The sequence below is a fragment of the Lepisma saccharinum genome, chromosome 3 (assembly GCF_977018435.1).
Source record: "Lepisma saccharinum chromosome 3, izLepSacc3.1, whole genome shotgun sequence".
NCBI classification, from domain to species: Eukaryota; Metazoa; Arthropoda; class Insecta; order Zygentoma; family Lepismatidae; genus Lepisma; species Lepisma saccharinum.
The window spans coordinates 69,748,295-69,763,841 of record NC_139231.1 but is presented as its reverse complement, the minus strand read 5'-3'; the positions used below and the strand labels follow the sequence as shown (position 1 = coordinate 69,763,841).

The 15,547-nt window shown below is 36.1% G+C and overlaps 1 protein-coding gene across 6 annotated transcripts in view; it reads right to left on the bottom strand.

Moving 5' to 3' along the window:
- Positions 1–15,547, bottom strand: part of LOC145985110 (HEAT repeat-containing protein 5B) — a 164,536-nt gene that overhangs the window by 73,478 nt on the left and 75,511 nt on the right. For 4 of the 6 annotated variants that reach the window (XM_083118720.1, XM_083118721.1, XM_083118724.1 and 1 more), the window contains 5 exons: positions 13,704–13,822; positions 9,621–9,754; positions 8,352–8,461; positions 6,868–7,031; positions 639–671 (listed from right to left, as the gene is read on the bottom strand). In XM_083118720.1, the coding sequence (XP_082974846.1) occupies positions 639–671; positions 6,868–7,031; positions 8,352–8,461; positions 9,621–9,754; positions 13,704–13,822 (560 nt within the window). The remainder of the gene's footprint in view (positions 1–638; positions 672–6,867; positions 7,032–8,351; positions 8,462–9,620; positions 9,755–13,703; positions 13,823–15,547) is intronic. The other 2 variants (XM_083118722.1, XM_083118725.1) reach the window with 1 other exon arrangement.

Below are 15,547 nucleotides of genomic sequence, written 5' to 3'. Positions count from 1 at the left end.
CTGTATTTGTAGTGTAGTCCTAAAAATGTTCAAATATAAATTTTATTTAGGAGTTGCTGGTCCAATTGGTAGGGCGACTGAGTGCCATGCAGGAGATCCAGGTTCAATTCGTTGGGTGGGTGATGTGGTCAGCTGATCTTGTCCCTACATAAAGTGGTTCTGGGGTTCACCCAGCCTCTAATAAATGAGTACCTTAGGGCAACCCTGGGGGAGTTAAAGGTACCATGAGTGCAGTGTTCATCACATCAACCCCAAAAGATGGTCAACATCAAGAATGTGTCAGGTACTATCTCCACATTCTCCTATGTGCCTTCATGGCATGGGGTGTAATGAACAAAAAGGGGGGGGGGGGGATTTTGACTTTATAATTTATTTGTGCTCGATGTATAAAAACCAATTCTATATCCATACTTTCTGTTTTTGAATCCCATTTTGATGAGATTCGATTTAGGCTAGACATCAAAAGACCAATCTCGAACCTGAAGGAGAACATCTCAGTTCCATGATGAAATGTGCAGTATATGAAAAGTCTGTGTGATTATATTTACAGAAGTTAATTTTTTCCACAACACACCCCAACATTATTTCATGCAATTACAAAACAATTAGTGCAAATATTAGTACAAAATAATACTCACATGGTCACCATCTGGCCTGCGATTTGGCTCCATCTAGACGTTAAAGGAAGAAAATGGAATGGTTAATAGCTATAGAGACCACCACCAAAAAGACCGAACAGAGCATACAGAAGATGCACAACATACCAGGAAAATGTGCAAAAAGCAAAGATTTTGTGGATCAATAGAAACATGCACACAGAAACACACAGCAATTACGTATTAAGCTTTATACAGCAGTTACATACGAATTATAAACATACAACCACATACACATGACATTTTATGGCCCAAAATGTAAATATTTCACATGAAGGTTTGCAGATCGATGAGTGATTCCTATACAGTATAAAAAAGTACCACCTTTTTGTCTTTGTGGGAAGACATGTTATCAGTGACTTTTCTTGTTCATAACAACAACAAAACAGGCTGAACTGGACTATGATGTCTGTACTGAGAGGTATTGGATCAAATTTAATCACCAATATGTGCAGGTAAGTTTTCTGAAGTTGCATAACTTTCATTAGCTTTGAGTCAAAACTGTGTGGTGTTTGTGGATTTTGCAGTTCAATGACTGTTACTTTCATTTTATGACTGACTGACTGTCATAAGCAAATCTCTTGAGTATTTGAAAGCAAAACTCCTTTACAATAAAAGGTAATCGCTAACCTTGATGCTTCAATGTCCAATAATTTGCTACGGTCACGTGACTTCCTCAGAGATATTATGAAGAAATGGTAGTACACTTAAGATGGTAATAATAAAAATGGTAAGGAGATAAAATAAGATTATCCTAAGGATAACTCCTTCTCCCAGTTACCCATTTCAGATTTTACCATCATTAGAAAAACCTTATGTCCTTCCTATTACCATATAACTGATGGATGTTGATCTACTGACATTTCAGGTGAGTGTTTACCTATTGATATATTAAAGTGTTGGCATATGGCATATGGTATGCTTTAATTATATGGCATAGCTGAGAAACTGAACTATTTTGAGCAATTTTAAAATGCTTAGATGTTCATATAACTGTAAGAATTGGTTACTGAGCGAAATTGAGTCAGCCATGTACAAAACAAATGCCAGAGAACTGATGAGGTTTTACTGGTATGAAGACCTCCAGATAGGGAAAAAAAAGGATTCTTTTGGAGTGTTCTGAATAATCTATGCCATAATCATGACCACACGTAAGGGCAGGATTTATTTCTCCCATTAATTAAATAAACATTTTGCATTAATTCATTAGTCTAGTAATCAAGAATATAAAGATTGGACAAAACACAACAATATCTGAAAGATTTCTGCAAATGTAATGCATGGTTTCACTAAAAACCAACAGATATACATGGACAGACATAGTATCTTCTGATTGTGGTTAATTTATAATTATCTGGATGGTAAGTTTGGGGAGGGAAATACTGGTTTCTTCAATTTCAGGAATATAAGTTGACATATTTTGAAAAAAATACTGTCTTATTATTCAAAAAATGTAAGTTTGAAATAAAAAATAAATGTAAATAGAATATTGTTGTGGATATTAGAGTTGGTGCATATCAAGCCAATATTTACATTCAAGGCGAGTTGAAATATGTTATTACTTAATCGTAAGATAATGTGCAGACCTGAGTTCGAGTCCTGGTTAGGCATGCATTTTTAGCTTCCTTTGTTTTATGTGTGTGGGAATTGTCTCTGTCAGTGATACCACAACAAGGTCAGTTGCCACTGAAACATTTATAACATCAATGGTACCACGTATTGCACAGCTTGGAGGTGAATATCATTACCTTACATTTTGGTACACACAGGAGGTATACAATTCTTAAATTTAATGTTACTGTCAATGTCGTCAGAACTTTACCTTTAGCAAGAAAATGTGAAGATTTTGTATGTACCATCTTTCTACTTTCGAGTGCTTATACCCCTTTCACCCATATATAACCATGGCCTCTGCCAAGTAAAGGGTATGAAGGAAGCATTGATCCATGCATGTGAAGTCTATTTGTAACAATGGAAATGCAGGAACAGCATCCCAACACCTTCTAATAATTTTTACACCCCTCCCCTCCAAAGTAAACAGCAAGAAAACAATGATATGATCATTTTGGTGTTGATTCTACATAAATTCCTGATGTACAGTATGCACAAAATGCTATATCAAGTATTCACAGACATCACATTCGGTATCCACAAAACCATATCTGAAAATGATAAGAAAATGTTAACTTGCATAAATGCTAAGTAGCTGAGCATGGAAGTAACTTTGTGAGCATCCCTTAATTAATTTCATTTAATCATCATGCATCCTAATCATCACAATTAACCGAAGTAGCAGAAAAACAATGCAAAATAAGAAAAATACAACTTCCATGAAGTTTGGTTGTTATAAATACTGATTTGTTAAAATTATGACTAAGTTTTATTACTAGAGGCATGCATATTTAGTTTTTGACGAAAACATGAAATGTGAATTTTTCATGTTTCTGATAGGTGTAAGGTGCATTTTTCTACCCTGTTTTGTCATGAAATGAAGCGAAATAGACTCTTAAAACCTGAAATTTAGGGTTTATTTACCAACCCGACACTTTCTGAAGTGTGAATTATCCTGTCAGTTATGTAATTCACGGAAAATGGATTAATTCTGCTGTAAATATTTGAGAAGCAAAAATGGACACCTTTATTCAGGAATAAACTGAATACTCTGGTAACTACATAAATGAGCTATAGAAGGGATATGTTTATTGTGTAATAAGTGCAGTTTTTAAATCAAATTTTAGATTATATTCACAATTTTAAAACCAAAATGTCATTTTATATACTGCTTTTGATCTAATTTTTCACCGCTATAACACCAAAATTTTATTTTATTTACTGATTTTGAACCTGAAATTGACTGTTTTTTTACCAAAATTTTGCTTTTTTTATTTACCAAATTATGTGCCTCTATTTATTACGTTTGTAAACCATGCAACTGCCCTTTTTGACAACCAATGCAAACAGTTAAGAATGAGGATAAATCATTTGTATCTTTTTAATATTTTCTTTGGTTTTTATGTGTTGTAATGTTCAACAGTTTTGATTTATACATGCAAAGCTATGATTTAAATTTTGTAATGCTTTTTCTCATATATTTACATACTTTTGAAAAATCGCTGCAACATTAGTAGTGAAGCTTCTCGAGTCATCTAGTTCATTCACTCTCTACTACATGGCTCTGCATATGATATCTCATTTTCGATAACTTCCGCCTCTGACGGCAACTTCCCCAACTAAATCCTACAGCTCGGTTCGCTATAAATTCTGTCTTTCACTTCTTCATTGGCCGATGTAAGAGAGATAGCAAATTTTATCAAGCTCCGGCGCATGCAGCTTACGTCACCTGCAGACGTGACCAGTTTATTTCACGATGTTAACGAGGAAGGAGCAGCCATTTGTAAAATTGCTTGACCGCATGTATCGTGGGAACTAAAAGTTAAAAACGTTTGCAAATGGTAGGATTGCAGACTAAGTGTTCATACTAAAATTTCAACGGTCGAACAGGTACGTTGGAAATTTTACGAACTTGGTGCTTAGTCAAACAGGAATTTGTGATAATCTTTGAATAGTGTTATTCGCATATAGGTTGCCCCTCTACAAACTTATTTGTCGTTAAAAGATACAATGCGTTGGTCATGACTTGTGAAACAGTTCTTTTTCTCTCCCCTCGAACTTAATTATGTATTTTGACAATTTCGGCAGCAAGAAAGTCGCAAAATCCACTCCCCATTTTTACCGAACGTAAGTTTATTGTGCAGTGCTTGCTTGCAAAGTACACGCTTACCAAAAACTAGTACAAAAATCATGAGAACTACAATTATGTAATTTAATGTCAAGAAACGAATCTCTCCCCTTTGATTGTGGATTAACCAAGGATAACGAACTCGTTAAAAATTGAGATCAAACGCTAGAAGCGAAATTCTATTAATTAAAAAAGGCAGTAATATATATAATGTTTGAGAAACAAAGAAAGGCATTGATACTAACACCTCCACCCCACCTTTATGACAAAATAGTAGCATTAAAATGACGTAATAAAACTTGACTTTTTGTTGCATGGTGAATAAGATTAGCATGTAAAATACAAGAGACGAGCCTAGTGTTATTTAGTATTGTATCGTCGTTATAAATTGAGAACAATGTTTGGAAAAACAGAATTCTTATTTGAATAAAAATCAAGAGCTATTTTTACAAGGAAACAAATACCAAATGCTTGTTAAATTTTATGGATGTGTATATAAATTTGTCCATTGGTTAAATGTTGTATAAATCAAGTTACGTGTAAATTGTTGATGTGGCAAGTGAAGCAGTTGTTAACAAGATTGATTAAAAAAACCAAAAAGCTAATCGTTAATGGATCAGTTGATGCAGAATGTGGAATGTAAATGAGCGATTGTACATGTTATTGAATACTCATGAATAAATTCGGCATCTTATTGTTAACATTTGTTGATCATTGAAGACAAGTTAGATTAAAACAATTCCTAGTTACGAGGTAATGGTAGTAGTAGAAATGTGCATGGATATAATTAATGTGTCTCGTAAATGATTTGGTTCGTTGACATTGCTAGGAATGCATGCCCCTCATTGCAAATGTTGTGGAACATGGTCCCTGCGTCACTTGACAAATGTTTGCGTAAGTAATAAATTCTTTTTTGAATGAAGTGAGTGCTCTCTATCTTTTGGTGTGGCACCTTGACCATGCACACCCATTCTTCCTGAATTGAATTGATACTCGAATGAGTTATAAGGTTCAAATTTACATACAAATTTTAGATTTGTCAAGATCGGGCAAAATAATATATATGTATAAATCTCATGTGCAGTAACTTTCGATGTCCTTTTTTGCGACTTTACTCGATATAACGTTTCATTGTCCCTTAAGAAAGATTAATAATTTGATGCTTGCCAGTTGGGTTTATGCACAACTTAACATCTTATGTCCCATTAACACGTTTCCTCCAAAATTCCTCTGGGTACTACTGTGTCTTAACCTCACCGGACGTCACAATTTGTGGAGGCAAATGTTTCCTGTACAAATTGTTGGAAGTTAGCTTGTAAACGTATGTAATTATCAAAAGGGAATTCTGTGTGTTATGACTAGATAACCCTGAATTAGTGTATAATATTTATCTGATGTGGAAACTTGGAAAATAAAAATTGTGTGCAAGCCAGTTGCAGCCAGCAAACTAATCAATAACTAACTAACTGACTCTCTAGCCTTCTTAAACCCGAAGGTTCATGGTTGGAGCAATACAGGCCTTCCATCTGCCCCTATCTTGAGTAAGATCTATATACTCTTTTCCATCCCTACCGATTTCCTTTAGGTCCATCTCAACGTTGTCCCTCCATCTTCATCTTGGCCTTCCTACAGGTCTCTTACCATCAGGTTTCCCAACAAGAATCCTGTAAACTCCTCTTTCCTCTCCCATTTGTGCCACATGGCCTGCCCACCTAAGTCTTCTTGATTTAATTATTCTAATAATATCTGGACATGAATACAAATTATGTAGTTCTAAATTATGTACCTTCTCCACTCACCTGTCTCCTCATCCCTTTTAGGTCCAAATATTTTCCTAAGGATCTTATTTTCAAATACTCTCAATTTATGTTCAATCAATATTTGTTAAAAGGACATTGATCAGAATTTGATTATTTCATCACATAAATTAATATACTAGCATATAAAAATAACAAAACCTCTTGTACACATATGTGATGAAACCAATTTCAGGTGCATGAATAACAGCCAAAAACATGCAATGGAAATTCCTTATTCAGGGTCCAATATTTCTATAAATAGAGCTGACTTGGTGGGTGAATTAGCATTAAGTGGTCAACTTTTGATCTCCTCACCAGGTTCGAGTCCCAGCCTAAGCATGAGCATTGTTCATGAGTGTCACTTTATCACCTTCATCTAATCACCACTCATATTCATTGTCATGATTAGCCGAAAGTGGCAGAAATTAAAATAAAATAACAAAAATACAATTGTATATATAGTCTGTAATTCAGTGCAAAATTTAGTCCAGCCCAAATCCTCTTTGAACACAAGACTTAAACACATGGGTCTTGATCTATTCTACTCAATAATCATAACAGAATCAATGAAATATATTGGTAATGGAATTGATTCAAAACATTAAATATATTGGAATGAGTAAATTTTCCTTCTTCGCCACATCTGTAATAGAATTAATATCTCAAGGTCTACCTGATCTTCAATTGTTTTATGATCAGTCTCCTGTAGCCACGTTCCAAGGATCACCGAGTCATCTGCATGGCACACCACCCTTAGCTGGGAGGTAGTTGTATTCGCTGGGTTTTCTGTTAGAGCAAACTCAGCAACCAACATTCGTAGGAGGTGAGTGTAGGAGCCTAGAAGAAAACAAAGCAACAATGATTACACAAGGCAGTTTACAGAACATGTAATTCTTAGCAGATATTGAGAAAGAATACTTAAAATAATGGTTGGAATTTAAGCAGTAATTTTATGGAAGAGGGTGTATATTGTGAAGAAAATCACATCTTTATTAATTCCAAAGGGAAAATTCCATATCATATCATACATCTGCCATTGCACCTTCTGATTTTGACAACATTTGCAACATTTGCTCTCTCTGAGAATGCATGTTTATTTTTGCAAGAAAAATACACCCATTTCTGAGAAATGGCATTTTTATAAATTTCAGGTTTTTGATTTTCATTAGGGATGCAACAGATTAATCAGTAAAATTACCGGTTATTTTACAGATTCGATATATATATAAATATAGTTTAATTTATTGCATTCTGCCATTCTGTTGTAATTTTTATGGATATAAACATACAATCTCCAGACCCTACTTTTCATAAAAGTAAATCTCCAGATATGTAACTTTTTGCATTGCAGTCATCTGTTAACACAGTCTTATTAAGATAAATGAACTATTTAGATTCTTCAAGGATGACTTGGAATTTTATATCAGATAGGTAGAATATTGTTTATCAGTATTGGCAAATTTTGTATCGGTATTTTATTGGTATCAGCCAAAATTTCATATCTGCCCATCCCTAGTTTTCATAAATTATTTCCGATTCTATGTGCTAAAATTAACTTTGTAGCTCTTAAGACACATCATATGGCAGGATCAAAAACTCTAGAATTTTGAAAATGATGAATGTTAAAGAGTTTGAACACATTTTTCACAAAGTTCCTTGTTATTGTTTTGTTCCATTTTTTTATGTTTAGTAGGTAGATATCTCCTCATCCCAGAGTTTGGTCATTGCAATTTTCCTTTTAAGGAAGAAGTAAGTCCTGCACCACACTCAAACAGCACTAGAAAATATGCCTTTCTTTGGGGACATTCAAGAACATATGAGGATAAAAAGTTGTGTGATGAATCTATAGGCCCACGTACACACAAAATATCATTGGTTTAAAATAAATTCTAGTCCTAAATTTATGTTTTGCTAAATTTTACTCATGTTGACAATGGAACCAAACATATTTTGCAACATTAAAAAACAACAACTTATAAGCAGTTGGCTTACAAAAAATATATTTAAAAAAAATGAATTTTGAGATGAGCTCCCAGTGGAAAGAATCACCATATACAGTTATCAAAACCAGATCTACCTGAACCTAAAGTGAGTTATATACCATATGGCTACACAAGAATCTACTTAAAATTAATAAATTGACAAGTGATTTCCTACCTTCAAAAGCATGTGGAGGTAGAAGCGAAAGGGTTTCATACAATCTCAACCGAACCATAGCTGCAGGTGCCTTTAAATGCTGACCGTATGTTTTGAGCACTGTTGAAATACTGTAAAGAAAATAGGAACATCATTGATTATTAATGCATACAATTGGTTGCTCCTTATATACGCATTTATAACAAATTGGAAGTATTTTTTTCCACATAATTGCAGGCTGTTTACACATATAACAAGTGAAAAAATTACTGGTAGTAATACTTCTATACTGATATGTCTATATATCGGCCAATACTGTTAGAGTACTGATTAATTTCTCCTATCCCTAAATTCGTGTTGGATGTGGTAAACACAGTTTCAGTTTGTACAAGTGACTACAGCCAGCCTCATGTGCTGCCAGACAATGGAAATCAGAACAATTGCCAGCAGAAATTACAGGAGATGACTCAAGTTAAGAGACACCCACCAGCACCCCGGATGGGAGAAATTGGAACTACCATCATCCAGTGAGAAAGCAGTGATGCACTAACATCTCTGTTCCGGATGCCATACCTTTGTTCATGAAGGCAGTGGTCCATCGAAATCAATCAGAAACCAATTAAATTTGCACTGCGGAAATACAGAACTTCACCTCCACTCTCCTTAAATGTTTGTTTTCAGTCCATTTTATGCATTACAAGGCAGCAGCATTAGCCACTACAGTATGAGAGAGTCTCAAATCACAGTTAGGAAGCGCTGCAGTGTTGGCTACTGTAGATATCTAGTTTCTACATACTATGTTTGGAATGTTGTGTGGCATGTCCAAAGAGGAAGAGTTGGTGGAAGTGGGAGGGGCATAATCACCCATTTTGACCAGCATTCCTAAAAAAACATAGAATATTAAATGCAAAAAATGATGACAACATATACTAAAACAAGGAAGCATAACCCCTCTCTTACAAAAAATACTGGGCACACCACTGTTCAAGTTAGTGTCGGAAATTTTTTTATCGATTTTTTTCCACACTGAATGCACATTTTGGTGAACAAAATAACATTTTTATATCAATTTTCCTTCATATAAAATATGAAGCTAATTGATTAATTGATTGATTTGTTATTTTAAGTCCACTTTATGCACAGTAAGGCTAATCGGGACTGGACCTACAGTTTAAAGTGGGATCCGAACCACTTGTGCCTCCACCGGGTATCGAACCCGGGACCCCTTGATTGCAAGGCGACGACGCTAAAATATGAAGTTAAAGAAATCAAAACCATGAATGTGCTTACTTAGTTAGCATTGCAAGAGCAGATTCAATGGGTGTTAACAGCCTCCTGATAATATCATCCGTCACCAGTTCTGGGCAATTCTGCAGGAAGCTATACATGGCTGAAAGAGCTCCAGCCCTTCCTTCCAATGTTACCTGCAAGAAAATAATAGGCTTCAACATTATTGAGAAATTTGCAGACTTTTGTAATCTACACCAAAAACTGAAAATATCATGTGTGTTTTTGTAAAATATTCCCCCACTTATTGCATCAAACTGAAACTTTTATCGAGGAATACTACGAACTTGTCACATTTGCCTGTTAGAAAATTGGGATACATTGAATATAATTTCAATTTTTTTGATTTCACTGGTTGATAAGATGTGAAATACAGTGAGTGGAGTTAACAAGAGACTATCCTTATATACTCCATGTGATCAGAAGTATCCGAACACCCAGCTGAAAATGAAGTACACGTTTGTGCCGCCCTCGATCGGGAACACTGGCAGTCAATATGGTGTTGGCCAACCCTTAGCCTTGATGACAGCCTTCACTCTCGCAGGCATACTTTCAATCAGGTGGTGGAAGGTTTCCTGGGAAATGGCAGCCTATTCCTCGCGGAGTGCCGAAATGAGAAGAGGTATCGGATGTGAGTCAGTGTGGTCTAGCACAAAGTTGGCATTCCAAAACATCCCAGAGATGTTCTATGGGATTCAAATCAGGACACTGTGCAGGCCAGTCCATTAGTGGGACGTCGTCAAACCACTCCCCCACAAGCTCTGCAGTATGGATGTTGAAAGATACAATGGTCATTCCTGAACTGGAGTTCAACAGTAGGCAGTATAAAAGCGGTTAAAATGTCCACGTAAGCAGGTGCTGTGACATATGCCGCAAGCCCCCTCCAGGAGAAACATGACCACACTCTAACCCCGCCACCCCTGAATTTCACTGTCAGCATTATACAGGCTGGTAGATGTCATTCACCAGGAAATCGCTACACCCACACCCTACCATCAGATCGCCACATTGTGTACCATGATTCATCACTCCACATAATGGTTTTCCACTATTCTATGGTTCAGTTTCGACGCTCCTTGCACCACGCAAGGTGGCATTTGGCATTTGCCTGTGTGCTGTTTGGCTTATGGGCAGCTGCTCGACCATGGAAACCAAGTTGCCGTACCACGTGCAGAACAGTTATGGTGCTTGGAGTAGATCCTGATGCAGTTTGGAATTCCTGTGCGATGGTGGCGATGGATGATTGATGATTACGCTGTATGACCCTCTTTAACACTAGACGATCTCTGGAGGTCAGCCTGCATGCTTTTGGGTTGTACACATCCATTCACGTTTCCACTTCACTATAACATCGGAAACAGTGGACCTAGTGTCATACACAGACTTCATACACAAGTAGCACCCCAACCACCTGACCATGTTGAAAGTCAGTGAGTTCCTCAGACTGTCCCATACTGCTGTCTCATGCTGTCTGCAGACTACTGAGATTGCTGACCATGTGTTCCATGTTGTAGATGGCAGTACTGTGTTGCCCTCTATGATAAACACACATTTCACGGTATGTCTGGACACTTTTGATCACATAGAATATACAGTGGAACCTCGAATTTACGTTTTTTAGGGGACCAAGCTGAAAAAGCTCAAAATGCAGGAAAACATAAAATCGAGGAATATTTTGTAGCATTTTGCTACGTTGGGACCAAACAAATTGAATGTATAATGCGGGAAAAATGTAAAATTGAGGAATGTAAAATCAGGGTTTCACTGTATGGATATTAATCTAAAACCCAAAGACTAATTCTGCAGCATTGGCGTCCACAGCCAGCATTTTTCGTGAAATATAAAATGATGCACTGCTCATAAACATAGACACTGAGAAAAGTGACCAAAAGTCACTCACAGGGAATGCTATTTTCTCAGCTTCTGTAGCAATCTTAAGACGGGTGTCATTTTAAAACTTAAATAAGGACCTTCCTTTTGATATCCAATATGAAGTATGTAGAAAAGAAAAGAAAATTTCATATTTTCCCAAAATTATTATAGTCAGATTCTCGACAAGCTTCAAAGAATCTGAAATTTCAAAATGGGATTTCTATGGGTACAAACTTAGCTTCCATTTTTAAAATGGCATTTGCAGTAGGTATACCAGAAGTCTCCATAAATAGCCCTAAATTTTTCTCACAAGTGAGATCAGAATGATAGTTTCAGCTCATTTTAGCAATAGTGTGAGGTCATTATGGTTCACACCAATTACTGTGTGCTCTTTCTTCGACAGTGGTCTTCTATTTCTCTAATTGGTATTTTCCATTCACAGCATAAATATCACACAGCAAACAGCAGGGTGTTTGTTTTTAAATCCCAGGTTTGTCCAGGTCTATTTATATTATTTTCCAGGTCTATATTTTTTTAAACAAAGAAAAGTTGTTATTGTTAATAACCCCTACCACAAGGCCAGTTGAGAAAAATTTGCAGTAACTAACAAACGCAAGCTGAGATCTCACACTTAACTGCCGTGTAATTCATATCCCTTGGTAGTAGTATATTTTTTACATTTTGTTTTTACTACAAAAGTTCTAAAAATTATTAATTTAAATTCTAAGCATATGTTACTTTATATAATTACTAGAGGCACATATTTTTGGTAAATAAAAAAGCAAAATTTCGGTACAAAAACGGAGTCAATTTCGGGTTCAAAAGCGGTAAATAAAATGAAATATCGGTGTTATAGCGGTGAAAAATTGGATGAAAAGTGGTATATAAAAAGACATATATAAAATTGTGAATATAATCCTAAATTTGATTTAAAAACTACACTTATTCCACAGAATTAACATTTCACTTCTAATAGCACATTTATGTAGTTATAAATAAGAGTATTAAGTTTATTTCTGTGTGAAGGAGTCCATTTTTGCTTCTCCAATATTAACAGCAGAATTAATCAATTTTCCGGGAATTGCATAACTCTCAGGATAATTCAGACCTCAGAAGGTGTCGCATCGGTGAATAAACCCTGAATTTCGTGTTTAAGAGTTAATTTCGCTTTTTGCAGTTCATTTCGCATTATTTCGTGACAAAACATGGTCACAAAATGCATCTCACACCTTTCAAAAACATGAAAAATTAACACTACAATGTGTTTTTTCAAATTTCGTTTTTTCGTCAAAAACGAAATATGCATGCCTCTAATAATTACATGTTACTGCATATTGGATGAGGAATGGCCAGTTACTTTATTTTTACAAAATTTACTCATACATACTTGGTCATACCCAGGACCAAGCTTTCACTGACTTTCTCAAAATTAACGAATAAATCCTTTGAATCACAGCATTCCCCCCAAAATTCAAAAGGAAGCAGTGACAGACTCTGCTCAGGTATTCCCGTGGTCGCCATTCACGTACTAACAAAACATAAGACCCTAAGTGAAGTGGGCGTATGTAGTGAAAATGGTAATTTTGAGAAAAATCCAGGTTTCTGGTAAATTTCCAGGCTTTTTCCAGGTTATCCAGGTACAAAAGTAGATTCCAGGCTAATTCCAGGTTTTCCAGGTCAGTAGACATCCTGAACAGTCACTTATAACACCCTTTTCCTGTTTCTTCTTTACTCTCTTTCTTAATTTTCTCCTTGACAAAATGATGGAATTTTAATGTTACTTTTAGGGATGAGCTGACACCACTTTGAACAGATATACATACAAATGCTGATACTCTTACCAATTTGCACTAATACCGATGCTTCAACATTGTAACAATACAATCTACCAGATGTTTGTTTTAAAATATTCAATGAATTATATATGGGATAACTGTAATATTACCTCAGCTATCATTTAATTATGAAATTTAATTTTGTTGCACAATAATGGTGCAAATTAAATAAAATTACAAATTTGCATAAACTACATGAAAATGCTCAGTAGAAGAAAATACTCTGGTTCAGGCAATTAAATTTGAACTTAGACTTTCTGATACTGATACATTGGCAATGATACTGAATTAGTTCTAGTTCATTTGTGTCGTCTTCAATTTTTCTTGGTTATCAACATGTAAGAGCGTTTAAGTGAGTAAAAAATCCGTTGCTGCATACCTGCCAAGTGAAGGCATCTCCCCTTGCTTTCTCAGACTCCAGTTCTTTATTTGATCGAGGGAAAGAATTTCTCCATAACAACAGCATTCTTGGCAACAGCCCACGGACTACAGGAATACCTGCAAATCAAATACACAGGAAAATAATACAACTTGTTCTTACTTCGTAGCAAGAAAAACATTAAAGCAGGGAAAGGGCAAATTTATAAATTGATCTTCATATCTATATATCATTTAACCAATCTTCTATATATATATATATATATATATATAAATGGATGTATGTGTGTGTGTGGGTGTGTATATTTGTTTGTTCCCGTAAAACTCTCGAATGCCTGGAGCAATTTCAACCAAACTTGGTACACGTATCACTTGCAATCTGGAAATAATATTTTTGGGATAAGACACACCTGGAACCCCTAGGGGTGGGGTGGGAAGGGGTGACATGTAAAAATAATCTAGAACCACTGATATTAAATTCCGCACCAACAGACATCCGTGACTCTATGCAATCCGCACAACAAGTGTTTCTTGGGTTGTCTAACATTCAGGCTGTGTTGCGAATGGAATCCACAGTTTTCGTGACACTCCCAATGCGGCTCAACTTCAAGTTCATCCATCACCTATTGGCATGGGGGGGGGGGGGGGTGGGGGGTGAGAGGGGGTGAAAAATAAAATGCCACAAATGACCTAGATTACTGTTGAATCCATAGTTTCCGGAGTTGCTAAGCTAATTGGTGACATTCACGATCACATTTAAAATTAGTTACATTTTACACTATAGTTAGAATTCATTATTTTCCTATCAATACAAGATTGGGTTAAATAAATACCCGGGCAATGCAGGGTAATCAGCTAGTTATTTTATAAAATAATAATAATAATAAGAAATATATGTACGAGGGTCATTCAATAAATAAGTTTCCCTGTACTAACTAACTAACTCCCTAGCCTTCTTAAACCCGAAGGTTCATGGCTGCAGCAACACAGAGTATATAGAACTTGCTCAAGATACGGAAAGATGGAAGTTTCCCTGTGCCATAAAATTTGTTACAAAAATAATTGAGTAACACTATGCACATGGTTGATGTGCCCAACTGTCGCCTTCAAGGAATGATAGGCATTTCTCCCGCAGACATGAAATCGAATGCACAGAGGGGAAGGAAACGATGGGACATCGTGAAACGCTGGGCTCGCAACATTAGAGAGGAGAGCAGCATGGTAGGTGCATGTGTATTGGACAGCTGGCATCAGGAAGAAGTGCGTGCCGTGATTCGGTACAAATGGGTAAATGGCTTGACATCCACTGACATCCACAAGAAGCTGATTGCTGTGCATGGTGACACTGTAATGTCTGTGCAGATGGTCAGAAGGTGGTGCAACATGTTCACCGAAGGCAGAGTAGGGATTTTTGATGAAGTTCGATCCGGTCGTCCCTCAACTGGCTCCACTGATGAGAACATCCTGAAAGTGGATGAACTGAGAACAGAATCTATAGCCTTGATGCTCTAATGCGATACCAGGAAGACGGAAATACAAGGTCGGCGTTTTCGAACTGATGCGGAAGTCCAGGCTGCAGTAAGATGAATGTGATGAACTATAACGACTGAACCTGGACTTTTTTGCACAGGGCTTCGATAAGGTGGTGCAGCGTTGGGACAAATGCCTCAATGTACAAGGCAATTATGTTGAAAAGTAGTACAGGTATGTACTTATCTAGACATGCAGAGTTTGCGTGTAGTTAGTAGTTAGTTCTGGCATATATTATAACAAAGGACACATACTTATGATAAAAATAAAATTTTCAGTACAGAAACAGATTACACTTATTACAAGAAACGAATG